Source organism: Ambystoma mexicanum, chromosome 8 (genome assembly GCF_040938575.1).
Source record: "Ambystoma mexicanum isolate Mex_15411 chromosome 8, UKY_AmexF1_1, whole genome shotgun sequence".
NCBI classification, from domain to species: Eukaryota; Metazoa; Chordata; class Amphibia; order Caudata; family Ambystomatidae; genus Ambystoma; species Ambystoma mexicanum.
Window position 1 is genome coordinate 1,684,499,911 of NC_090929.1, and position 27,059 is coordinate 1,684,526,969.

Below are 27,059 nucleotides of genomic sequence, written 5' to 3' on the forward strand. Positions count from 1 at the left end.
TGATATTTTCTTCCCATTTGGAAAATCTCCATGTATCGCTACACCAGTTATCGGGAAGTGTTAAGAGTTTTGCTACAAGTCATGGGGGATATTCCTTCAATTCCATCAAACCTTGCAGATTCTTCCTAAAATGTTATATTGGGTTGAAATCTGGGCTCCAAGCAATCCCTGGAAGCTTAAGATGTTAGAAGTGCATTGTGTGAAGGTGTTATCCATGTCCTCGTGCCTATCCATTGAATATCTGTATTTAGAACTAGGTTGAGCATATGGCAAGGAAATGGATGGGATTACATCAGAGTAATTCCAATAACCGAACCAACTCAGGAAGATGGCAAAGTACTGTTTTATTAACAATTATCTAAAACAGGGGTTTACAACAAACATCATCGGACGTACGGTCAGTCTCTCAATAATCTCTGCACAAAATAAGGTTCTTAATCACGAAAATGCATCAGCGTGACGTCATGCTGTGTGGCAATAGTGAAAAACCTATGAAGGATCGAAATTGGTTATGGGACACATCTAAGTATACATTTCTATAGGAGCTAGGTTTTCTATTGGTTGTCTATTATCAGGTGGACAAATTATGCCTACTTCTAAAAACATGTAATTCCAGAAACATTAGACACACAGTTTCTCATTGGTTTTCAAACTATATGGTCCTTCCTTATATGGACTAATACAATTGGTTGGAAGCTTGTGCCGTGTCTGGAACATTCTGTTCATTTAGCAGCACACAAGTCCAGACCCAAGTGCGAGGAGATAGGACACAAAACTATCTCACAACCCAATCAGCCCAGCATTTCTCATCGCCCATGCCTTCTGCCATGAAATTGTCTTTGTACTTGGCCTTGTACAGCATTCTCGTCTTTGGGAATGCACAGGAGTGCAGTCACTCGCTCTCGTGTCTGGAACTCCAAGTTCAAACTCTATTTCCATCCTTGGCTCAAGTGACAGGAGACCACAATTTGGTCCATTTTGCAGCTTTTAAATGCTCTAAATAAATTAAAGCTTGGCAACCTTTGTGTTCTTTCTTGCACCTTAACTTGAGAAGGTTCAATCCTGTGCACACGCATTCTTCTTCAGAGTAGATAGCTGACCTCGATTTCTAGACTCTTGACTTCAGGCCAGGCTCCTCACCATGCAGCTCCATGAGCCTATTATTTATGCTGCACCAACATTTTCCCATTCCCGCTTCATAGTTTCTGGCTTACTATTTCATGATACCAATGTCCAGTTACTGTACAATGGTGGCTTTACCTGCATTCTATTCACTACTCACAACCAGCTTCTATGATGACTTAATCTACCTTGTGTTTCAGCGTCTGTACATTTATTGAACAGTTGCTTTCTGCAGCACTTTTTGCATGTATACTCTTCTTTTACATTTGAGAATGCTCTCAATTCCTTACTTCGTCATTGGCCCCCTAGACTCCTTACATCACTTTCAACCAGTATATCGAGACGTTGTGCACACTTTCTTATGATGTCACCAGCAACGTCATTTCACCAAAATACCAGTGGTAGCAGAAGTGACATCACATCACCCTTGACCTCTGATGACATCACAGCAAGTGATGTCATTTGACCCCACCCCAAAGAGACATCACGAGAAGCGATAGAACACGACCTTTCACCCTTTGACAAAACCGGAAGTGGCATCACATAGCATTGTTTCTAAGTACACTGCAAAAATATGGTTACGATATCACTGTAAAGTGATATACATTTCATACAAGAATGGATCATCGTGTGCATTGGTAATAGCGTGTATAGGCCCATTTACCAAAATACCATGAATGCAAGCAGACGTCTAAGGCCAACCCATAATGATGTGTTATTATATAGCACTTATGCTTAAGCGCTTCATATAAAACAAATATACATACACAATCACCCAACCTGTGTTGGCACTCATTTATCAACCTCAGCAGGATGAAAGGCTGAGTTAACCTTGCCGGGAGCCAAACCTTCAACCTGCACATCACACGCACATTGCAGCAGCGAGCGCTCAACCCACTGAGCTATGTTGACGGCTATAGCTATCAGATAACCAGCCACTCCAGAAACAAAGAGCTGCATTTAGCCGCAAAGAGCAAAGATTTATTTTTTGTTTTGGTGTAGCAAGGGAGACTACAGGGGTAGCAAGGGAGACCCCTAAAAGATTTCCCTGGCCGTCACTAGCTCCTTTTCTTTTCTCATTCTCATATTCCTTCAGGGAGTTCCTCATGCAAGTTGTTGTCACTTCGGGGGTACATTCAATGAGGTTCTCTTAATGGGTATCTTCTTCCAAACACTCACTGCAGTATTGGCACGACGGTTGGCGTTAATCACGGCATGGTCTCATATCTCCAATATAGGGGGCGGGATCTCCTGCAGGTGTATACAGCTGTTCCTCTACAAGGTCTCTGTCAAGTAACATCTCATTTGCTTAAGCATCCATTAACTCTTTATTGGAGGCTGACGAATTCCATCCCTAGCCCCTTAATGGGAATTACCGGTAGTTGTAAAGTTCACTCCTTTTTGAGGGCTAAAAGTTTGCCTCTACTACAAAAAATGTGCAAGTCTGAGGCTTGGTGTAAAAGCCTCAATGTGGACCCTCTCACTGTTTATAAGTTCCCTTTTGACTCCATTGTTATAAAAGGTATGGGCATTTGATTATGAGCAAACTATGGTGGATGTAAGAGTGGGGAGTTGTTACTGCACTTGGAAGAGTACTCCATCATACCTTAACGCCTTTCCAGATAACTGGATGTTGAGGGAACACGTGTATGAAAGGGAACCTTGTCAACACATGAAGTATTGGGAGCCAGACAAAAGCTAGCTAGAAATTGCTGCTTGTTGGTTGTGGAGACTCTTAGACATTTAATACTGGGTGCATTAAGCAGAAAGCACCTATTGGCATGCGGGAGATCGGGGGCTTAATCCGATAACAGGGAGGAGCTTTGGGAAGCTTGTTTCCAGGGAAACGAGGCGGGATTGATCTGCCATTTGACCACATTCTGGTGAACTGAATAGCTCAGCCCTTTAAGATGAGTAGCAATTACTCTGGAGATGGATGGGGAAGCAGATTCTTACTCATAGATCAATAATCGAAACAACTCAGGTAGTTTGGCAAAAGGATAACTGTTTTAATATCAGTTATCTAAAACAGGGGGTACAACGAACATCAACAAACTCGCTCGATTCTCTTACGCAACAAATCTTATAAAAAACAGAGTCTTTATACAAAAAACTCATCATCATTGACGTTGACCTACGTCACTACCAACGTCATCCTACGTGGCAAAACTACAAACCTATGGGCATCAGTGATAGGCTCTAAGTGAACCTCTAGGTATATGTTCCATAGTAGTCTAAAATAGTAAAATTATGAGATTGGTTACTTAACATCAGGTGGGGAAACTAATCCTTCCCCTTAGAATGACCACTATGAACGTCACTAAATGTACGACGTCTTAATGGCTACCTAAACTATAGGACCCCTAATTATGTGGTCTCCTGTGATTGGTTGGCACTCTAACCTTTGTCAGTACTTTTCCACCTACGTCTAGCAGCAGGCAGGCTGGCCGCAGGCTGCCCATCCAGGTGCTGGTGAGTTCATCTTAGTTTTAACTTCCCACCAATTAACATATCAATCCATCATCACTTCAGTGGTCTTCTTGTCATTTAAGCATTGAAGCTTGGCTTTGAGAGTGTTCTTAGCTCTGGGAAATTCAGGAAGTGAAGGCACGCTCTGCCCTCATGCGTAGGTGTCAGCAACTTGTTTGTCCAACTTCATCCTTACACGTGACTGGAGACCATGAAATCGAGCTTCTAATGTCTTTTAATTACTATTTTTTAATAGACCTCTGACGTCTTCCTTATTCTGCTCATGCCTTTTGAACAGGAGTTTTGTTCTTTCACACGATTTGTATCCAATTTCAGCATACTTCATCCTGATAAGACATTGGCTTCTTTGGCTCCACCAGCCTTGCCTCTCTGAGATTCATTCTGTAATTCACTTGTTTTAATAATGCAACATACTTGAAATGAGAGCTTCTCTCTAAAAGGTCCAGCACTGCTATAACACGCAGTGGAAACATCCATCTTTTACATGTCCATATATATATATATATATATATATATGTATATATATATATATATAGACACACATTGGCGTTTGCCGCAATCTATTCACTATAAAGCTTAATGCTAGCTTCAAGAATACTTTGCCTGCTTGCGTTTCTTTTGCATCTGTACACGTGTAAATGAACTTGATATCTTCATTGTTTCTTTAGCATAAGTTTCTTCACCTTGATCCCAAGATGTCACTTATCTTTAATTCTTTCTTGATGCCTCATAGACTATCTGCATTCTGTAGTCTTTGCACCTTTTCTATGCATGTCAGCTCAGCTTTGGGTGACGTCACCATTAATCTTTGCCATTCATTTGCTCTGCTTCTTCTGGGATTTAATTCAAATGGCCATCGTATCATCTCGTATGCAGGTATGGTTTTCTCAATGGGAACCTTGCCTCCTAGAGTCTCTTAGCTATCGATATACCCAATGGTACTGCACGGTTTTCACACTCTGGCTCCCAATAGACAGGCAATATGGGTGACGTGGTTGAGGTGAGGGGAACTTGGCTCCTCCTCTACACTGGAATACTATCAAGAGAATCCTTAGGCTGTCATATATGCAATGTTCATGGTTTTATACACGTTACTCAGGCCATGTAGACATGCGTTTACATTGTGTATGCATGTATGTACATATGTATACAAAAGCCTGGTTTTGCTGTATTTTTTTTCTAATAATAAAAGAAGCTAAGTGTGTATCTTTTAATTGTAACATCATCACATTTTAAGCTTCTGCATCAACTGTATTAGACCCCTGGTCCAATTGCAAAGTTTGACCCTACCTCGACAGGTGCTTGCCCATGCTGCTAAATGAGCAAGGCTGATTTTCCTTATTTATTTATTTATTGTTCACTTGTAAGGCGCTTACACGGGCAGGCAGCAAATACTGTTTCAAAGTGCCCACAGGGAAACAGGGAGGGGACACGTACAGAAGTACTGTGTTTTCTTTAGGTTGCAAAATGGCTAACTGAAATAGTTGAAGCCGAGGTGTGACCTCTCTTGCTACTTGGCCGGCTAATGCCCGTACGCCGTACCCGTACAAACACTGACAGGATATATTTATTGGACCCCCAGGGCAGTGGCAGCTAAAAAAAAACAGAATACACCACATGACCTAATAGGTTGAGGCGAGATTTGTGAGAACAAACGTTTGCGGGTACTACACCAGTGGGAAAGCTTAATGGCGACAATGGGGACTTCCTGCTCTGTGCCCCCCTACTTCTGCGCCACCTGCGGGAATACAAGAAAGAGTCGCCAACCCGGAACAGTGGCTGGGTATCCCAAGTACTTTTCAAGAAACCCCCAGCCCACTGGTAAAACAACGCTGTCACATACAGGCCTGGTATCCTCGCTGCACTTCACTTCTCTCCTACCTGGGCATGACCGGCAGCCGCTTCAGCCAAGGGCTGTCTGTCACAAATCCGGCTTGCTCTCTCAACCCCAGGTGGGGGAGAGGGAGAGCAGCCAGCTTCCAATAGGCAGTCAGCCTATGGTCTTAGTGGAGGGAGTCCCCGACGCGACAGAGGGCTTTGGTGCCCTCTGGAGAAGTCTGGACCTCCGCCTTGTCTACTTTCTCTCCTGGCTCCTCTCCCTTGGCAAAACTCCTTGGGGCTAATGTGCCCAATCGGCACTACCATTCCTGCTCACCCACAGGGGAGCTCCCTCAGCATCTGAGGTGGAAACACCTCATCGGCGGCCCCGCTCCCCCTACTGATGGAGCCTACTATATCGGGGTCCCAGAATTCTGCTGTCCCAAACCACACACCATGGAGTGGGGTGCGGACATAAAGAAAGGACTGTGAAATCACCAGCCTGTCCCTATACTGGGACATTTATCCCTTTACATACTGAAACCCCACAGGAAATGGGCTTTACACAAGGAAGCTGCGAACATACCATTATGGTTCCTGTTTGGAACATGGTGACATGGGAAGCTTCTATGTGATGCGATTGAGTTGCTTTCATTGCAGGAGACCCCACAACATCTTTAACCCACCCCCACATACATTTGCGGTAAAACTCGATGAACAAATGCAATGAATTCTCCTATGATGGAAAATATAGCGATGGAACCTCCTTATCCCTGCGATGGAACCTCCCTATCCCCATGATGGAACCCCCTATCCCCGCGATGGAACCTCCCTATCCCCGCGATGGAACCTCCCTATCCCCGCGATGGAACCTCCCTATCCCCATGGGAATAAATGTGTTTGACTGGGACACAAAATACTGAGAAACCACATAACACTTGCTGGAACCTGGGAATGTTTGCCAAGCATTGACAGCTAGCTAGTTCAGCCACGATTATATAGCAACAAAAGAGGACCTGAAAGCTGTGAATTTTGGATTAGCTTTGAGGACTTCAGTTACGATTATGCAAATTAACATTGCAAATTGAACTTCGAGAACTGGAAGGAGGAAAAAGGGAGTTTGAGCCTAGGCTTTTCAAGTAGCGAAACACCTATTCCCTGAAACAAGTGTCTTATATATGTTTTGTACCTTGGGCTCTGAAATGAAATGCCTGCAAGGGAACTATGGACCCAAGTGCACCAAAGAAGCAGGAACACTGGGGGAGGCTTTGGGAAAGAAGAGTTGGGAAGAACATGAGATGCAGAATTAGAGTAACTCTGCTCTAAATTGTGTACAAATGTGGGAACTGGCCTTCCCAACAATCGAGTGAGATGTTCAAAGCTCTTTGGGCTATTCGATCTTCTCTAGATGTTCATTGGATATTTATTGCTCCATACTTGAATGCATTACCGATAATTAGCAAGTAAAGACTTTCCATTGGTCGCAGAAGCCTTGCACCCTAAAGATGAGCTTCTCTTTAGCACCAGTGTTCGGGAGTTCTGATCCAGTCGAGAGGCAGGTGCCTCCAGTACAGCTCTGGAAATAGTATCATCACAAACTCAGTAGGTTGCTTATTTCTCAAGAACACTAACCCCAGCAAAGTGACATATTCTATTGAAGACACAGAATTATTGATGATAAAATCTGCCTTTCTGAATCTGCCGCCATTCGTTAATGTCAGCACGTGCTCCTCAAAGATGAGCCCCCCACAACCCTAGGAGGCGCATCAGGGTTTGATCTGATTCATTTAGCACAGTGTGTGCTGTTGTCCCTCAGCCCTCTCCTTTCCGCTTCTCGCTCTTTTTGCCTCCCTGTGCTCACCCACCTCCCACCCTGATTGGCCTATTGGATTAGGATGCAACCCTCATAAGTGAGAAGCCCAGGGCAGCCTTGCCCAGGCAGCTAGCCAAGGGCCAAAGGCAAAGTGCAGCTCCAAAGGGCAGCTACCATCCCCTGTGTTCCCCTTTTTTGCCCATGGATGCCTTGCAGAGCATCCTACAGTGACAACTATAGGTAAGGGTGGCACAGGCGGTGAGCACAGCCATTGCTGCAGACAGACACAATCCTGCCGCTTCTCTACTTCCCTTTTAGATCACGCACCATTATATTTCTGTTACCTATTGTAAATTGACATTGCATTTTGCCTCCTGTGTTCCTTTAGTGACCATATCTAAACCCAACCTCTTATGTGATTCTAGGCGAGAGTCTCAGGTATACTCACTATAATACCTACAGATTGGCTAGGGAACCCTGCAGACCTAGGAAAGAACACTACATATCCCCTTGTATACACCAGCATTGCCTTATTCCAGACAGACTCAAACTCAAGACAAACACACTTCATTCATAGACACCTTTGTAGAAGCAATCACCAACATGGCCAACAAGCACGATCACTTGATCATTCTTGGAAACTTCAACATCTGGTTCGAAGAAGAGAACATCAACTCAGCCAAAACACGGACCAATCAACTAGCGACAATGCATCTAAGACAAATGGTGAACGGAGCAACGCACACTGCAGGCCACACTCTAGATGCAATCTTCAGCAACAAAAACCTGGTCACAACTGCACCCCCAATGCACATTCTCTCAAGGATACCTGAGATTCGCCCTAATAACCAACCAACCCGGAAAAGAAACTGGAGAACTATCAACAGTGCAGAGCTAAACGCGAAACTGGAAACCACAATACCATCACTCACCTACCTAAACGCAACCAGAATAGAAGTAAGGACAGATTAATTCCTAAAATGGATCACAAAGACAGTAGATGACATTGCAACAAAAAAAACTTTCTACCCATCACGAAAGAAAACAATGGCAAGATCGTTTATGTCCCATGTCAAAGCCCTGAAAAAAACTAACAGGAAACTAGAAAGGAATGGAGAAAAAACTACAAGCAACATACAAAAATACATACCAAACTGAGATACTAATACTTGGCCGAACAGTGAATCACGTTTAGAGGGGTACTGGTGAAAACCTGCAGTTGAGTCTGAGACCTGCACCCATATAAAGGCAAGCCTGTGTATAACATCCAGGAACCACAAAGAGAACTTTGAGAGTGATATACACTAGTGAAGTACTTGGCAGGCGAGTAAACCTAGTCTGTATGTGACACCACAGAATGGAACTGTATCCAAGCTACTCATCATTGCTGCAGTACCTGGTAGGGGGAAACCAGGTCTGCCAACCACGGTTAGGGACCCACCACAGCTTGGGAGTGCATTCAAGCTATTCTTCTTCGTCGCAGTATCTGGTAGGAGGAAACCAAGTCTGCCAACCAGGGTCAGGGACCCACAACAGTTTGGAAGTGCACCCAATCTACTCTTCTTCGTCACAGTGTCTGGTGGGAAGAAACCAGCTTTGTCAACAGGTCAGGAATCACCACTGTTTTGAGACGCATCCAAACTGCTCTTCTTTGCAACTTTGGCTGGTGAAAGGAAACTGGGTCTGCCAATCAGGGTCGCGAGCCGACAGAAGAGAAGCCCAAGAGGTGCCAACTAGGGAGCAGAGTTTTCCCCAACAATTGTTGAACTGTATTTCAAGTCTGGAGAAGTCTGGTGTAGGGAGACACCGCCCTGCTCAGCAGGTTATGAACTTTACAAGAAGCCTGAATAAGGCTGGGGAAGGGAGATATTCCCCAACAATTGTGGAACTGAAGATTCCAGAACTGCCTTTTGTCCAGGGGAAGGGACTCATCCCTTTGGGATAGAGAAAGACTTTCTTTTCATTTAGTTTAAACTTAGAGTGTGAGGGGCAGAGTTAGGATTCTGACATTGGACACTGAGACTTTTTCTTTGGACATTCTGACACTAGTTATTTTTGTTGAGGCTGAGAAACCCCTCTTAGAGTTAGAGCAAGATAGGGTTTTGTTTTAATTTTCTCACTCGAATAAACATTTCTAATAATCACCACGACCCCTCCGCGTCAGAGTCTTACTTCAGCGCCCTCAAAACACATATTACAATACATATATGCTGCGACCACAGGAGTCCGTTAATACATTAAGAATTACAGACAAAAGGGACCATCATAATAACCTTAGCACAAGCACTTCCATATAGTGGATCACTATATCCCATTCCAGCATCACTTGCTGTGCTTACATTGCTGCAACATGGGGAATATTGTATGTGCTCCCCAGTTGTTGAGGATGTAGTGTGAACGAATAATCATTTGCAATTTTTTCTCCGATTATAATTTTTTGTTTTTATATTCATTTGTATTTGTGTTATACCTACAACAATGCGCTTTTCACAACACAAAAGCAACAATCAAAATCATCATAAAATACATATACAAATCATTTTAATGAATACATACTTTAGATACTATGATATTTATAATGCGCTTAATATCTAGAGGTTTCTAAGGGCAGACCCAGGGTTCGAACCTGGGTTGCTCCGTGTCGTCTTGCACGTTGCCGCTGAGCTATCCTCCCGAGACACTCTAGAGTAAAACCAGCGGATACATTAGCCAAATGACATATTTTTTTCAAAGGGAACAGCGTTTTCACAGCTAACTAAAGCTAGCTGACAGGATATATGGAAGCCCTCCTGCAGATGGCGCCATAGCTCGTCTGATGAGCAGGACCTGAATTGACTGAAACAGCGATACAATATAACTGTTGCAATTCCCTTAGTTTCATGGAGTCAATTACCAAGTGTCGACAATTCCTTCATTCCTTTTCTATTTTCGTTCGGGTTCCTAGAATCTCATTTGTTGCCAGAAGGTTTAATCTGATCTTTAAACTATAAAACCACAAATGGGAATCAAGGAATTTCATCAAATTGGGCCGGTGCTATATTTTTTTCCCATCAACCAAAATATTAGCACGAAATGTGCATTGTTTGGCCTCACTTGTAGTATGGATCGAATTCTCCCACCACAGTTTTATTTTAATAGAATTGGCATTTAGTAATAACATTTCAATGTTGGTATTTAGGGAGCCTAGCATAGACCCACAAGAAGCCACCCAATTAATTATTCAAGGCTGGTTCTTTCCTAGTCATTAACATGTCTTTCAACCTGCCCAACAAGAGTGCCACAGCTCTGATTCTAATCCATATCCTCTGCCCTGATGCATTGTGGGTAAAGAACATCAGAGATTTCATTTCCTAATGGATAGTGAGTCAGAAGTAAACATGTTAGTGCGTCTCGGGGTATTAAGGTGTGTTACGTCAGGTGTCCTTCACACAAAGGCACTATTGGCCACTCATTCATTGATTGGTGTACTCTTTGCCCAAACGCAGGCACTTAAGATCTTATCAGCAGATGGCATGTTTACTGTGGGATCATATGTACCCAAGTGCTTCCAGATCAGTTGTCCCCTGCCACCTGGGGGGCATTCTTCCATGGCTGTGAGCCATGTGGCTCCTGCACTTCCCGCAAGCTGGTTGCCATCTCTGCCCACAATTCACAGAGGTCTTTGAAGGGATGGTGTAGTCAGATCGCAGTTTGATATAATATAGAAATAAGTAATTGCAATGTCCCTGTGGCGTGCAACTGGGCAATTAAGATGCAGAAAGAGAAAATATGATAAAGTGGCTGACTGGGCCTCCGAAGAAGCTCAGTACATATGTTAATTAATTGGAAATGTCCTTGGCACAGACTTTCTGTCCCAGGTGGTGGATATTCCAGCAGTTTGGGGTGGAACTTGGCATGATCGAAATTTAAATCTAGGGCAAGGGGGACATTGATCGACAGCCTCTTTCTCCGGAGGGGTCGCGCTAATTCAGTCGCACCAGCAGGTCCTCTCTTTGATTGGATTAAGAGTCGCCTGAACTCAAACCCTACATCTTCCGGGGATTGCTGAGTGTGTGCCAGTGAGACGATAGTATTCAGTGCTTTCTTTATGAGTGTTAACTCCCATTCCACTCAGGTCTGTTGCCAGGTTCCCTCCGCCTGATCGAACAGCACCGTATGCATTGCGCTGCACGCCCACGTCTACCATCCTCCGCAGGCCCCTAAGGAGGCAGGTGACCTTCCTTCAGCTCCCCCATGTTCACCCAGTTTCCTGAAGCTGCAGCCATGCTACCACTGGTGGGATATGGGAACTGTCACAAGTCCACAGGGCTCTTCCGTAACCTCTGCGACTCTCGCTCTCCCCATTCTACCCTCTCGTACGACACATACTGCTGGACACACCTTGGATGTTCTCATCCCTCTCTCTAACCCTCTCACTACTCCTCTCTCTTGGACTCACCACTTTCTTCTTTCCTCTCACCCAACACTCTCTGTCCTCCAGGCTTAGGCCACCCCAGCATTGCCACCTACCTTCTCGGTCATTCTGCCCATGAAGCATGTGTCAGTGGATGCCTTTTCCTCCACCTTCTCCACTCCTCCCACTCCTGCAGCTGACTCACACCCTGACACAGCCCATTCTAATCTACATCTTGCCATTTTCAACACTCTGGACATCCTTGCCCCTGCCATGAGAATCCATCTGAAGCCTACCTCCAAGTGTATCTCTTGGTATGACTCCGTCCTTGTCGCCCTGAAACGCAAGTGCAGGTTGGCTGAGAGGAAGTGGAGGGCTTTGGGTGCATCCTCTGACAAACTGGCCTGCCGCTTGCTCCAAAGACAATACAGACTCTCTGTCCTGTCCAAGAACAGAGTCCACATCCTAGCCTGCGTCTCTGCGGCCTCTAACAACATGGCCAAACTCTTTAAAATCTGCAAGAAGCTGGGCAATCGTTCTGCAGTCTCCACCTCTCATGTTCCCTCTGAGGCCCTCTGTACAGCCCTAGCTTCTCACTTCAGTACTAAAACGTAGACATCCTGTATTTGCTCTCCTCTCACTCTCCTCCTCCTTTCTCCTCTTTCTCTCTGATAACACCTGACAATGTTTCTAGACAAGTTTGATATATGAAAGTATCATTCAAACAGGTGCTCCCCTGTTCCTCCAGAACCGTCAAGGACCACATTGACACCCTCGCTCCAGCCTTGGGCGATTTCTGCAATCACTCCTTTACCACTTCTGCCTTCCCATCTCTTCTCAAGCACTCCCCTGTGCACCCCCTCCTTCAAAAGGCCTCTGCCGATCCTAGCTGTCCGGCTAACTATTGCCCAATCTGTATCACTCCTTTCCTGGGCAAACATGTGGAAAAGCTGACCATCTCCCTGTTGGTTGTCTCCATGACCACAGGTCTGGCTACTGAGCAGCCAGAGGCATGGAAACTGCTCTCCTGAACACCTGTGAAGACCTGATCTTCTCTCTAATCTTGACACCAGCACCCCTTCCGTCCTCATCCTCCTTGACCTTTCCTCTGCTTTCAACACCGTCAATCACACCATCCTGATCACTGACTCCGTGAGAACCTGTCCATCACAGATGAGGCCCTCGAGTGGCTGACCTCTTTCCTCCTGGACCAACCCTGCCAGGTCCAAATTGGGTCCTTTCTCTCCACTACCTCTCTGTCCACATGTGGTGTTCCCCAGGGCTATAACTTCTCACCCTGGCTCTTCAATCTCCACGTGGCCCCTCAGGCCCCTTGACCTCCACCTTCTGCTCTAACATTCAATGTTATGCGGCTGCCACGCAGCTCTCTTTCCGGCTCTCCACAGCCCCCTATCCTCTCTCGCACACTGTAGACTGTCTATCTGCGATTCAGGGATGGTGCCCCTTCAACGATCTCTGCCTTAATGCCAGTAAGACAGAGATCCTTCTCATCGGGACCCCTGCTTCCGCTTTCCGTCTTTCACTCTGGTTGTCCTCCATGGGCTCTCTTCCTTCGCCTTCCTGTGAGGCAAAAAACCTTGTCATCTTCGACTCAACTCTCTCCTTCTCTCCTCACATCGTAGACCTTTCCAGGAAAGCCCACTACTAGCTGCACCTCCTCAGAGGTACTTTTCCTTTTCTCACTTTCCCTCTGAGACTCATTGTCTCCAGAGCCCTGGTACTCCCTAGGATGGACTACTGCAACAGCCTCTTTCTCAACCTGGCTTCCTCTACTCTCCGCCCTCTGCAACTAATCCAGAATAGGACTGTGAGACTTATCCTTGGCCTCAAGCTCAGGGACCGTCTCTCTCCAGCCCTGAAATCTCTTCACTGACTCTCAGTGGCTCCAAGGATCAAGTACAAGTCCCTATGGATCGTCCGCAAGGCTTTCTGGGGCTGGGGCCCACACTACATTCAACACCCTCTTCCCAAATACCTTCCTTCTCAAGCCCTTTGCTCTGCTGCCTCCAAATCTCTGAGGGTCAGACGCTTTTCCAGGATGAGAGTGGTGGTAGAGCTCTCTCCTCTACAGGTGCTTCGCTCTGGACTGGCCTCCCTGCCCCTCTCAAACTTGAGCTGGACCACCTGAAGTTCTGGAAGCAGCTCAAGACCTTCCCTTTCTCCTCTGCTTTCTCTCCCTCCCCTGCTGACCTACCTGTCTGCTGCGCTGACTGGTTGCTCGGTTACCCTCAGAGTCTCACTGGGTGCCTGGCTCCTCTTGACCGGTCTCCCCCACACTGCCTCTCGGCCTTACACACACTAAGGCCCATAACTGTAACCTCTACAGTGCTCCGCCTCCTTGCTCTTACCCAGAGCTGTGCTGTCCTGGCTGCACTTACTCATAGAATTCTATCCTGATTGCACTCCCCCCCACTTTGCACTTCCCCCGTTCCTGTTCCCTTGCACTTCGCATTACTGCACTTGCACAATCTGAATGACATAAGGCCTAGTAAGATTGTATGTCTTATCTTCATTCCGTAACCTCCCTTGTTTTGTCACGCCTAGAAACACATGTGTACAGGCAAGTTATAAATGACTTATCATATCATATCATGTCAAGGAAGGGAAGACTCTGTGTCATGAGGATTACTCTATGAAATCCAAAATAAACCTATCATCTAAGCTCTTCATCGATGTCCATGTACAATGAGGATCGACCCACGATTCAAGTTGGCCTCAAAGTCACTGCTCATATCACAAACCTACACCAATGCAAGAGAACATTTGTGTTTATTCAAGCCACACTTGTGAAAAAAAGATAACAGCAATTACAGAAATACCAATCTCAACCCTGATTGACACACCAAGCCTTCTCTAGAAGATCCTAAACTGTAGCCCATCATGGGAGAGGGCTCTGCAAGTGGTGCCTCTCCAGATGGTTTGAACTACGACTCCCATAATCCCTCACTATTGACAGTGCTGGACCCAGGAATATCGAGTCTGGCACTGCCATCATACATCACCCTTGAATTGCTGGTGGCAAGAGACCCCTTGGAGCTCCTAGGCTCTCATAGCAAGCAATTCAATCCAATGACTTAATGTTGTGGCAAGATGCCACCCACAAGGAATTCTGATAAGAACCAAACGGGACAAAGAGATTCTGACATTCACCAACGTCTTAGACCTGCCGACATAAATGAAAATGGCTATCATGGAATCTGGTGAGTCATCACAATCCCGCGGTCCAGGCCGCAGAACCCACCGCGCCACAGACAAGAGCACATTCTGGGCAAGAGGCTTGGCACTGACCTGAGGACCAGCACACCTGGAAAAAAACACAAATATAAAGGATGATAAGCCTGTGATCTGAGACACCTCAGAAGCAGAAACAACCAGCATTGCCAAAGCCAATCACTGAGGATCCTCTGATTCATCTCCCACGACCTGCAAAGACCCCTAACCAATGCCTTCACCCCCTAGACTAGTTGGGCATTATGGGTCGCGTGCCCTGGAGTTCTGTGCTGCTTTGGGTGGACTATGGAAGTGTCTCTGGATCTTCCAGGGGGCTGAGGCATCCACTGATGAGGAACGTTCCGCTTCTGTAGACAGAGTCCAGAGTTGGAGCTTGAAAGTCTGTAGATATTCAGCTTGTGTCCCAGGAACCTGGTTGCCTACAGCGGCTGCTTTCTACATTGGAAAAGGGGTCTGTCTATCACTAAGTCCTAAACCTGTTGACCCTTGGACTCGGTTTCTTCACCCTCTCACCTTTTCTGCCATGACTGGGTGTCCTTCATCGTGGGAGAAGCAGTAGTTGTTATCCAAGGTTGGGTGTGCTGTCCAGCTGGGTGTCTCCTCGAGTTACATCTGTTTCGGGGATCGGAACCACTGCCTAGCTAGACCCAGACTCTTAAGCTACTTCCCTTCCCCTGTGGCCCCTGTACCTCTTGCAAATTGACCAATGGAATGGGTGAGCAGTGTTCTGTTAACTCGGGGGGTTCTTTGCAGAATCTAAGTAAGGGGCATGACTGAGTATACATACCTTCCTATTGCCCCCCCTCGCCCCTCACCCAACAGGGAATGAATGAGCAGAGAGTCCACACCCCAAACAACACCCTTGCCCGGATGTGGGGGGTGGAGTTTTGGTCTAGGATTTCTCCTTGGGTAACCCCCTAGTGTGTAAGGATTGGGAGTGTACCCCTACTTTTACCTACCCCTTATTTTCCTGAAAGTTTTTTTGTGTGTGTGTGTGTGTGTGTGTGTGTGTGTGTGTGCGCGCGTGCGTGCGTGCGTGCGTGTGTGCGTGTGTGTGTGTGTGTGTGTGTGTGTGTGCTTCTCTGTAGCACTCTATCACTTGACTGTCTCTAAGAGTTGTTAACTATATCTACATATCAATCACCTGATCTCCTAAATCTGCCTCACTGCTCAGCCTACGCTACCCAGAGAGAATTTGGTACGACCAAGTGTGAAAAGCCCTTGCTCATCCACTAGGTTGGGCTATAAGAACCCCTTTTCCCCCAAGTGGGAGTTCTGAAAATCCCTCGTAACACTCATACACAGACAGAGTCTTGAGCAAGGAAAACAAATACCTCCTTAGCCAGAAGGCTATAATTTAATCCACCACAGAAACCCAGTGACATGAGAGAGCATCCATAGATGCACTTATCCAGGGGCTCCTCCCTGGCTCCCCTTGGCCCTTCCCTTCCCCGGTGCCACCAGCACTTATCCGTTCCTTCCCCCCTCCCCACCACACACCCCTATCTCCTGCACTTCTCTCCACTGCACTTGCACGTCCTGGTAGGACTATGATTGTATTTACTGATCTTGCCAATGTTATTTACTCCCCTTTCTCCCTCTCTATTATGCCTTGTGGCGCTTGGAAACACTATTCAGCTGTATAAACGACTAACAAATGCCCAAAAGATAAATAAATAAATACATCAACCAGTCTAATGACAGAATTTGGCTGGGGTCAGGAACGTGGTGCAGGTTTCGGCAAGCTGTAACAAGTTATTTGCTGTTTGTCCAGTAAACCTGAAAACAGGCAGTTGCTTAGACTGTCCTTGACATTTCGCCTCTAATGAAGCAGAAAACAAGGGTTTTTTTTTAGACTGCCTTTGACATGCCACCACCAATAAAGCAGAAAAAAGCAGTTGCTTAGACTGCCCTTGACTTTGCTCCACCAACAAGGCAGAAGACGAGCAGTTGTTTAGACCACCCTTGACATGCTGCCATCAATAAAGAAGAAAACAAGCAGTTCCTTAGACTTCCCTTGACATGCCATTGCCAATAAAGCAGAAAACAAGGAGTTGTTTAGATCACCCTTGACATGTTGCCACCAATAAAGCAGAAAACAAGCAATTGCTTAGACTTCCATTGACATGCAATCGCCAATAAAGCAGAAAACAAGCAGTTGCTTAGACTATTCTTGACATGCCACCACCAATAAAGCAGAAAACAAGCAGTTGTTTGGACTGCCCTTGACATGTTGCAACAAATAATGCAGAAAACAAGCAGTTGTTTAGACTGCCCTTGACATGGCTCCACCAATAACACAGAAAACAAGCAGTTGCTTAGACTGCCCTTGACATGTCACCTTTAATTAAGCAGAAAAAAAGAAGTTGCTTAGACTGCGCTTGACATGTCACTGCCACTAAAGCAGAAAACAAACAGTTGCTTGCACTGCCCTTGAGATACTGCCACCAAAAAAGCTAAAAACTAGCAGTTGTTTAGACTGCCCTTGACATGTAGTGACCACTAAAGCAGAAAACAAGCAGTTGCTTAGACTGCCCTTGACATGTCGCCACCACTAAAGCAGAACACAAGGAGTTGTTTAGACTACACTTGACATGTCGCCGCCAATAAAGCAGAAAACAAGCAGTTGTTTAGACTGCCCTTGACATGTTGCCACAAATATTGCAGAAAACAAGCAGTTGTTAGACTGCCCTTAACATGTCGCCACCAATAAAGCAGAAAAAGCAGTCGTTTAGACTGCGCTGGACATGTCACTGCCACTAAAGCAGAAAACAAACAGTTGCTTGCACTGCCCGTGACATGTTGCCACCAATAAAGCAGAAAACAAGCAGTTTCTTAGACTGCCCTTGAGATACCGCCACCAAAAAAGCTGAAAACTAGCAGTTGTTTAGACTGCCTTTGACATGTTGCCACCAATAAAGCAGAAAACAAGCAGTTGCTTAGACTGCCCTTGACATGTAGCCACCACTTAAGCAGAACATAAGCAGTTGATTAGACTGCCCTTAACATGTCGCCGCCAATAAAGCAGAAAACAAGCCGTTGTTTAGACTGCCCTTGACATGTTGCCACAAATATTACAGAAAACAAGCAGTTGTTTAGGCTGCCCTTAACATGTCGCCACCAATAAAGCAGAAAAACGCAGTTGCTTAGACTGCGCTTGACATGTCACTGCCACTAAATCAGAAAACAAACAGTTGCTTGCACTGCCCTTGACATGTTGCCACCAATAAAGCAGAAAACAAGCAGTTTCTTAGACTGCCCTTGAGATACCGCCACCAAAAAAGCTGAAAACTAGCAGTTGTTTAGACTGCCCTTGACATGTAGTGGCCACTAAAGAAGAAACCAAGCAGTTGCATAGACTGCCCTTGACATGTCGCCACCACTAAAGCAGAACACAAGCAGTTGTTTAGACTGCCCTTGACAAGTTGCTGCCAATAAAGCAGAAAACAAGCAGTTGTTTAGACTGCCCTTGACATGTTGCAACAAATAATGCAGAAAACAAGCAGTTGTTTAGACTGCCCTTGACATGGCTCTAGCAATAACACAGAAAACAAGCAGTTGCTTAGACTGCCCTTGACATGTCACCTTTAATTAAGCAGAAAAAAAGAAGTTGCTTAGACTGCGCTTGACATGTCACTGCCACTAAAGCAGAAAACAAACAGTTGCTTGCACTGCCCTTGACATGTTGCCACCAATTAAGCAGAAAACAAGCAGTTGCTTAGACTGCCTTTGAGATACTGCCACCAAAAAAGCTAAAAACTAGCAGTTGTTTAGACTGCCCTTGACATGTAGTGACCACTAAAGCAGAAAACAAGCAGTTGCTTAGACTGCCCTTGACATGTCGCCACCACTAAAGCAGAACACAAGCAGTTGTTTAGACTGCCCTTGACATGTCGCCGCCAATAAAGCAGAAAACAAGCAGTTGTTTAGACTGCCCTTGACATGTTGCCACAAATATTGCAGAAAACAAGCAGTTGTTAGACTGCCCTTAACATGTCGCCACCAATAAAGCAGAAAAAGCAGTCGTTTAGACTGCGCTTGACATGTCACTGCCACTAAAGCAGAAAACAAACAGTTGCTTGCACTGCCCGTGACATGTTGCCACCAATAAAGCAGAAAACAAGCAGTTTCTTAGACTGCCCTTGAGATACCGCCACCAAAAAAGCCGAAAACTAGCAGTTGTTTAGACTGCCCTTGACATGTAGTGGCCACTAAAGCAAAAAACAAGCAGTTGCTTAGACTGCCCTTGACATGTCGCCACCACTAAAGCAGAACACAAGCAGTTGTTTAGACTTCCCTTGACACGTCGCTGCCAATAAAGCAGAAAACAAGCAGTTGTTTAGAGTGCCCTTGACATGTTGCCACAAATAAAGCAGAAAAAAGCAGTTGTTTAGACTGCCCTTGACATGTCGCCCCCAATAAAGCAGAAAACAAGAAGTTGCTTAGATTGCCCTTGACATTGACTGCCACTAAAGCAGAAACAAGCAGTTGGTTAGACTGCCCTTAACATGTTGCTGCCACTAAAGCAGAAAACAAGCAGTTGGTTGGACTGCCCTTGACATGTCGCCACCAATAAAGCAGAAAACAAGCAGTTGCTTAGACTGCCCTTGACATACCACCACCAAAAAAGCAGAAAACAAGCAGTTGTTTAGACTGCCCTTGACATGTTGCCACCAATAAAGCAGAAAACAAGCAGTTGTTTAGACTGCCCTTAACATGTTGCTGCCACTAAAGCAGAAAACAAGCAGTTGCTTGGACTACCCTTGACATGTCGCCACCAATAAAGCAGAAAACAAGCAGTTGCTTGGACTGCCCTTGACATACCACCACCAAAAAGGCAGAAAATAAGCAGTTGTTTAGACTGCCCTTGAGATACCGCCACCAAAAACGGCTGAAAAATTGCAGTTGTTTAGACTGCCCTTGACATGTAGTGGCCACTAAAGAAGAAAACAAGTAGTTGCTTAGACTGCCCTTGACATTTCGCCACCACTAAAGCAGAACACAAGTAGTTATTTAGATTGCCCTTGACATGTCGCTGCCAATAAAGCAGAAAACAAGCAGTTGTTTAGACTGCCCTTGACATGTTGCCACAAATAATGCAGAAAACAAGCAGTTGTTTAGACTGCCCTTGACATGTCACTGCCACTAAAGCAGAAAACAAGCAGTTGGTTAGACTGCCCTTAACATGTTGCTGCCACTAAAGCAGAAAACAAGCAGTTGCTTGGACTGCCCTTGACATGTCGCCACCAATAAAGCAGAAAACAAGCAGTTGCTTAGACTGCCCTTGACATACCACCACCAAAAAAGCAGAAAACAAGCAGTTGTTTAGACTGTCCTTGACATGTTGCCGCCAATAAATCAGAAAACAAGCAGTTGTTTAGACTGCCCTTGACATGTTGCTGCCAATAAAGCAGAAAACAAGCAGTTGTTTAGACTGCCCTTAACATGTTGCCACAAATAATGCAGAAAACAAGCAGTTGTTTAGACTGCCCTTGACATGTCACTGCCACTAAAGCAGAAAACATGCAGTTGTTTAGACTGCCCTTGACATGTCACTCCCACTAAAGCAGAAAGCAAGCAGTTGTTTAGACTGCCCTTGGCATGTCGCCACCAATAAAGCAGAAACCAAGCAGTTGTTTAGACTGCCCTTGACATGTCACCGCCAATAAAGCAGAAAACAAGCAGTTGCTTAGACTGCCCTTGACATGACCAAAAAAGCAAAAAATATGCAGTTGTTTAGACTGCCCTTGACATGTCGCTGCCAATAAAGCAGAAAGTAAGCAGTTGTTTAGACTGCCTTTGACATGTCGCCACCAATAAAAGCAGAAAACAAGCAGTTGTTTAGACTGCCCTTGGCATGTCGCCACCAAAAAAAGCAGAAAGCAAGCAGTTGTTTAGACTGCCCTTAGCATGTCACCACCAATAAAGCAGAAAACAAGCAGTTGCCTAGACTGCCCTTGACATAGCACCACCAAAAAATCAGAAAATAAGCAGTTATTTAGACTGCCCTTGACATGTTGCTGCCAATAAAGCAGAAAGTAAGCAGTTGTTTAGACTGCTTTTGACATGTCTCCACCAATAAAAGCAGAAAACAAGCAGTTGTTTAGACTGCCCTTGACATGTCGCCACCAATAAAGCAGAAAAGAAGCAGTTGCTTAGACTGCAGTTGACATGCCGTGGCTTTACCATGTGGGCAGTGTTCGTAGAATCCTCTTGAGTTAGGAGATTAAACATAATAAAAGAATCAGATGCAAATGAGAGCAAAACTAAACTCAGATCTATCCAAATTAACCACGCCTCTGAAGATCCTTCTAGAAGATTGACTTCTTCTTGGTGTCTAAAGTGGACACAGCGGGTCCCACTACCGGTTTTTGACTCGGAATGTAAAGGCGTAGTGAAGCTATGGCTTTCAAGACTGCAAGGGTCAAATCGTGAGGTGGGCTAATTTGGGGTTCGATCCATCGGTGTCCTTTGAAAGCCTGACTCCTCGCTTGAATTACCTGTCTAAAGTCACCCCTTTAACCCACCTCCATAATTAGCAGTCCAGCTTTCCAAATCTGATTTGGCCAAATATCCAGAAAGGACAAGAGGCTGCTTGAGCGTGGGTAGCCTTTATCCCATAGACGGCCACATATCGACATGTAGCTGATACAGGAATCCATGGTGGGGCTCCTACAGGGGTGACCAGGATGTACACCTCTGAGCAATCTACCGAAATGCTGGAAATTCTTATGACAGAAAATTGAAAATGTCGTGTTTTGTTTGAAAATTGATTTGAGGTCCCTGTTCCCGTTAAACGACAGGGCTATCCTCGTACCACGGTTTCTCTGCCGCCTTGGCACACCCTTGGCACACCCAGGCAGTCTGCGCTTGATCCCCACTGGTAGAGCATCCATGCACACCGACAGGGGACTGCAACGTTTGGCTCGCCAGATGTTCCAGACTACAACTCCCATCATCCATTCCCTGCATAGTCAACAGCAAAGGATAATGGTAATTGCAGTCCTCCACATCTGTAGAGCTCAAGCTTGAAGACCCATGATCCAGGGAGTTAAGGGATTGTGGTTTTCCACAGAATTGGTGAAGGGTGTGAACGTGGCGCGCGCCCTACTCACACCCAGGTGGCAGTATGAAATGCAACAGTACCCTGGACGCCGACTAGAGTACTATGCATCCTTACAGGAAGTGAAGCCTGTACGGAGACATGAGACCATCAGCGGCTTCAGGAAAAGAGAATACAGAGATTCTGTTCATAGAAAGGCCAGTGCGTGAATGGACTGGCCTTGCAACAGAAGCAGGGCGTTCTCCCTCTACTTTGTGAGGTTTGGGGGTACATTTCTGTTTCCCTTATTATTACTGATCCACTGAGTGCACTCTGATGCTGCTGTTTGTGTAACATGCATAATAGTACATATTTACACTATGCTTTCTTTTAGGGTCCATCACGACCACTCCAAACAGACAGACGTTAGCAGCTTCCAGTGGTAAGTCCAGTTACTTATTGAAGCCTCTGTTTTCCATCCTTAACTAGATTGACTTTTTGCCACTAATATTTCAATAGAGAAATGGAACGCCAACATCGCTCTGTGCAGGTAAAAGGTGGGTTCCCCAATCACCCACAGTGCTGCCTGTTCTGGTGTATACTTTACCTCAGACTTTTCTTATTGTTATTAAAATGGTCATTTATGCCTCAGTTGTGGTTTTGACAGAACAGAGCAACTGTGATGTCATGTAATTCTGATGAGAATGTTTTGTTTCACTGTATGTTCTATGGCAGTCAGTTGGAGCCTGCCTCTAAAGGGGGTGCCTGCTGTCTGCACGTATTGACTGCTTAAAGAACTTATAAACTGCTTCCAGTCTGGACATTAATCTTAACACTGCCCCCCTTCCATCCACCGTGGGTGTTAGGGTGTCATCATGGCGCCCCCCACAAGCTTTCTGATCTTCTGCCTCAATAAGCTCCAGCTCTTCTTGAGCGTTGGCCTCAACTTGAAAGCATCACGAAGAAGGGCCTAGAGTACAGTGCCGAGGGGGTGCCAGGCTTCGCCATGCAGGAGGTCCAGGCAGTGGCCTGAGTCATATGGGGAGGGGGATGGTCACTTGTGTGGCTGTCGCATGCCGCAGGCGTGCCACGCCATCTCTAGTCTTTGTCAGCCACAGCAGGTCAATGACTTAAGATCAGGCATGATCCAGGTAGAGGCATGATGTCTAGCTGTGTGATACTGACATGACAAGGTGCAGAGAAGCCACACTGCACACCTAACATACATGATAGCCAAACTCTAACATCTTCCTGGAGTGGCCAATGGGCTGACATGTTCAAGAGGCGCCACGCGGGAGTGCCCAAATCTAACTGCAATCCATTCTGGTTGGAGAAGCAGATCTGTGTTCTTTGGGGGAATGGGGGGGGTCACGTGCTGAAGGGGTGCCATCATCCTTCTGCCGGCGGCCCTCATGGAGTGTCGAGGTAAGAGGTTCGGTGAAGACCGTATGAAGCGTCTGCAGCACAAATGAGGTCCAGCCTCTGGCTTCCTGTCTCTCTGGGTGGTGTATGGTGAAATCCCCTGCCCGATTCTGGGGCTCACTGGGGGGGCTGACTCGGGGGTATGGTGCCTCCCCGGGTCACTACATGATCGGTCTGGGGACGATCCTTAGGTCACTCTCCCTTAGTACCCATCACATGGCCGGGCACAGTCTAAGAAGGGTTTAATGTGGCCCCCGGCCCTAGCTTAGGTGTCTGAAGGACCCACTACCCAGACATGAGGTCCCGAGCAAACAAAACCTCATTCATTCATGGGAAGTCAGTTGCAGAAAATCCAGCCGTTCCATACTGTAGAAAAGAAGGGTTTCCAAAGGCTCTGAAACATTCTCCCCAAGTTATGAATGATACAAACGTATTAACCCATTGTCTACCTGCAGAGTGTGCCCTCTCTCCCAGAAGACACACAGAGAGCCATCATTCTTTTCACATCCGGGAGAGTTAGAGAGGCCGGGGAAGCAAGGGATCGTTGCCCTCCACCAACGGTGCCGTGCAGTACCAGGAAGGGGGGCGCAGGTTCCATGATGGCAGCCAGGCCGGATAACACGTGATCCAACCCCAGAACCCAAAGTGAGTTCAGATGAACCCAGGAAACGCAGCCAATCCCAGCAGCACACCCAGCAGCACACCCATTTCAGAACACAGGTGCGGACCCTCACAAAGAGACCACCCCAGGAGGGGAGGAAAGAAGCATGTCAAACCCAGAGGTCACAGCCAATCATGGAAAGGGGTGGAAGTTTGAATGTGGCTGGTGAACAGGTAAGATTGGCAAGTGCAGGGGTCGAGGGGCACAGGACGTTGTCGAGACAGAGGAGTAGCACGGAAGAAAGGGTAGTTTGGAGGAGAGAACCACTATTGGGGAGGAGGGAGTAACATCAGGGTGAAGGCGTATTGAGGAGCGGGCGGGAATAGCAGGAGGTGTAAGGAGATCAGGGGGGGTGAAAGTATCGGGTGGTGGAAGTGGTACCGGGGAGAACCTTGTACTAGAGGAAGAACTGGTATAGAGCAGGAGGTGATACCATCAGTTGGTGGACCTGTACGGAGAAGTTGGTGTATCAGGAGGTGGGTGTCGTACAGAGGAGGAGGAGGTAACCTCTGGAGGTAGAAGTAGTGCTGAGGAGGAGGTGCAAACATCAGGAGGTAGAAGTGGTACAGAAGAGGAAGCCATGCAATGAGGAGCTAGAAGTTGCATAGAGGAGGAACTGGTAGCATTCAGAGGCATGGGGACCCGAGGAGAAGCTGGCAACCTCTGGAGGTAGAAGTAGTGCTGAGGAGGAGGTGCTAACATCAGGAGGAGGAAGTGATGGCAGTATCAGGAAGGGATTGCGGTACTGTCGAGGCCTTAACATTTGGAAATGAAGGTGGCATTATGAACACAGTTGACTTGGGAAAGGGCCGGAGGGAGGGAGATAACCTTGAGGGGGAGCGTGGAAGAGACCTTTAGAGAGAGGAAGTCAGAAGCAGTTGCCAGGAGGAAAGAAGTAAGATTGCTTGTGAGAAACATCTGATAGAGGGAGGTAATATGAAGAAGTGTGAGCTTCAGGAGGAGGAGACTAGTCAGTGCAACCTGCCCACTCAGCCCACGAAGGTCCTTCCTAGGCATTGGCGAGTCCAGGAGGACGGAGGAGGAAGGAGAGAGGACCAGCAGAGCGCATCAGGAGTAGTGAGGCAAGCAAAAGGGGAAAACAGTAGGGATGTGTGATCAGACCGACCCATGCGGCAGATCCCGAAGGGTGCGGAGGAAGGAATTCTAATGGGGCGGCATCCGGCAGAGTGGCGTGTATGTATTCAGGCTGGCATGCTGTAGGAGTGCCATTCCTCTCGGGTGGCGAGCTTACGTGATGACGTGTGGATGGATCACGCTGCCTCGGTGCCACGCTGTGGCGGGGAATACTGCAGGGGTGTCATGCTATTTTGTCATAATCCTGTGGGGCACCAGGGATGGCATTCTGATTGTGATTTCCATCCTACACTAAAACTCTGGTAAGAGGACTGCGTGCTTTAACTCTTTCCTAACAACTTTACCCTCCCTGTTCCCTGACAACCCTCCCTCAGAGCGAGGGCTACATTTGTTAGAACCAGGTATTTCCAGATGAGTTAATAGTGAGTGTCTGGATTCAGTCTTGAATTGGAAGCACGGGAGGATGCCTGAAAAAGTGGACTGTGGCGGTCCCCGGGGATGTGGCTGCGACTCACAGCTCGACTCGATGCGTTCATGTGATTGACAGCTGGCTTCAGTTCAGTACTTTGGTGAGCATGAGGTCAAGGTTCAGAGAGACACGGGAAGAACCGTGAGGGAGCCCTGCTGGACGTTGCATCCTTCCAAGCCCCGACCGTCCCCTGCGTGCATCGACGTGCCCGTGCGTGCATCGGCCTGCCCCTGCGTGCATGCACTCACACCTTCTTTGGTTCTGATCAGAAAAGGCGAGGGGTCCAGAGAACCAAGAGCACCCATGACCTGCAGCTGCGGGAGAAACCTGCAAATGTCCAAGTACATGCACACCCTAGAGCAGTGGTCTTCAAACTTTTTATGCCATGGCCCCCCTGAGCAGAAAATAAATTGTTCGGGACCCCCCTGCCCCGCCCCTCTGTGTTGGTGTTATTTTTTTTTTTTATAGAGAGGGCTGCAGAATGCGTGGTGCCATAATTATGAAGGGATATGCTGTTGGGGAGACATTCCAAAGCACTAGGACAATCACATCCAATCCAAACATAGAAACCGTGCAAGTAAACACAAAATTCTCCAGTAGGGCTTTTATTTTCTCAAAATACATTCCTATTAGTATATTCAGCAGAAGGCAATTTGATTTTACAGAGCAAGCACTAATGGGAAGGGTGGGCCTGTCTCTCTGCAGAAAGTGAGTCAATGTGTGGCTTTATTTTTGAGACCGCCACTCTGAGGTTGTCCTCCACTTCCAGCCTTGTGCGGTATTTAGTTTTCAGTACAGCCAATGCTGAAAAGCCTATTTCGCACAAGTAGGAAGACCCAAAGGGTAAGAGAGACTGTATAGCAGACCTTGCCAATGTAGGATACTCCAGGATTACCTTCAGCCAAAAGTCACCCACTGCAATGATCCTAAATTCAGATTGCAGAATAGTGTCCGACTGAACCTCAATCAGCTCCTCCAGGGCATCAAATGGAAGATGCACCACCTCCTCTGCCAGAAAAGGCTGCATCACCCAGTCATTAATGCCAGCATTTTCTTCAGGGAAGTATTTATCAAAGCTGGACCTTAATGTTGTTAGGTGACTTGTGATTGGTTCTAGGACATGCAGCAGGTTGTACTCTGTTTCCTCAATTGCTTCTGCAAGCAATGGGAACTGAACTGCTACCCCAGCTCCAATTGTTCGTTTCCAGAGGTCTAGCTTCCTCTTGAAGGCAAATACTTTTTTATTCATTGTAAATGAGTTGGCATTGGCTTCTTGCAAAGACATATTGAGGGTATTTAGCTTATCGAAAATATCAGCAAGGTATGCCAAGAGCACAAGCCAGCGGGGATCACACAGATGGTTTGCTTTGCCAGTGTCCACATCCAAAAGGAATTGCCGCACTTCATTTCGGAGTTCAAACACACGTTGCAGCACTCTTCCCCTGGACAGCCATCTGACTTCTGTGTGAAAGAGCAAACCAT

The 27,059-nt window shown here is 46.5% G+C and overlaps 1 protein-coding gene across 4 annotated transcripts in view; it reads left to right on the plus strand.

The window, feature by feature from the left end:
• Positions 1–27,059, plus strand: part of LOC138473324 (deleted in malignant brain tumors 1 protein-like) — a 633,955-nt gene that overhangs the window by 112,940 nt on the left and 493,956 nt on the right. For all 4 annotated transcript variants that reach the window (XM_069611990.1, XM_069611993.1, XM_069611992.1 and 1 more), the window contains one exon: positions 22,325–22,372. In XM_069611990.1, coding sequence (XP_069468091.1) covers positions 22,325–22,372 — 48 coding nt within the window. The remainder of the gene's footprint in view (positions 1–22,324; positions 22,373–27,059) is intronic.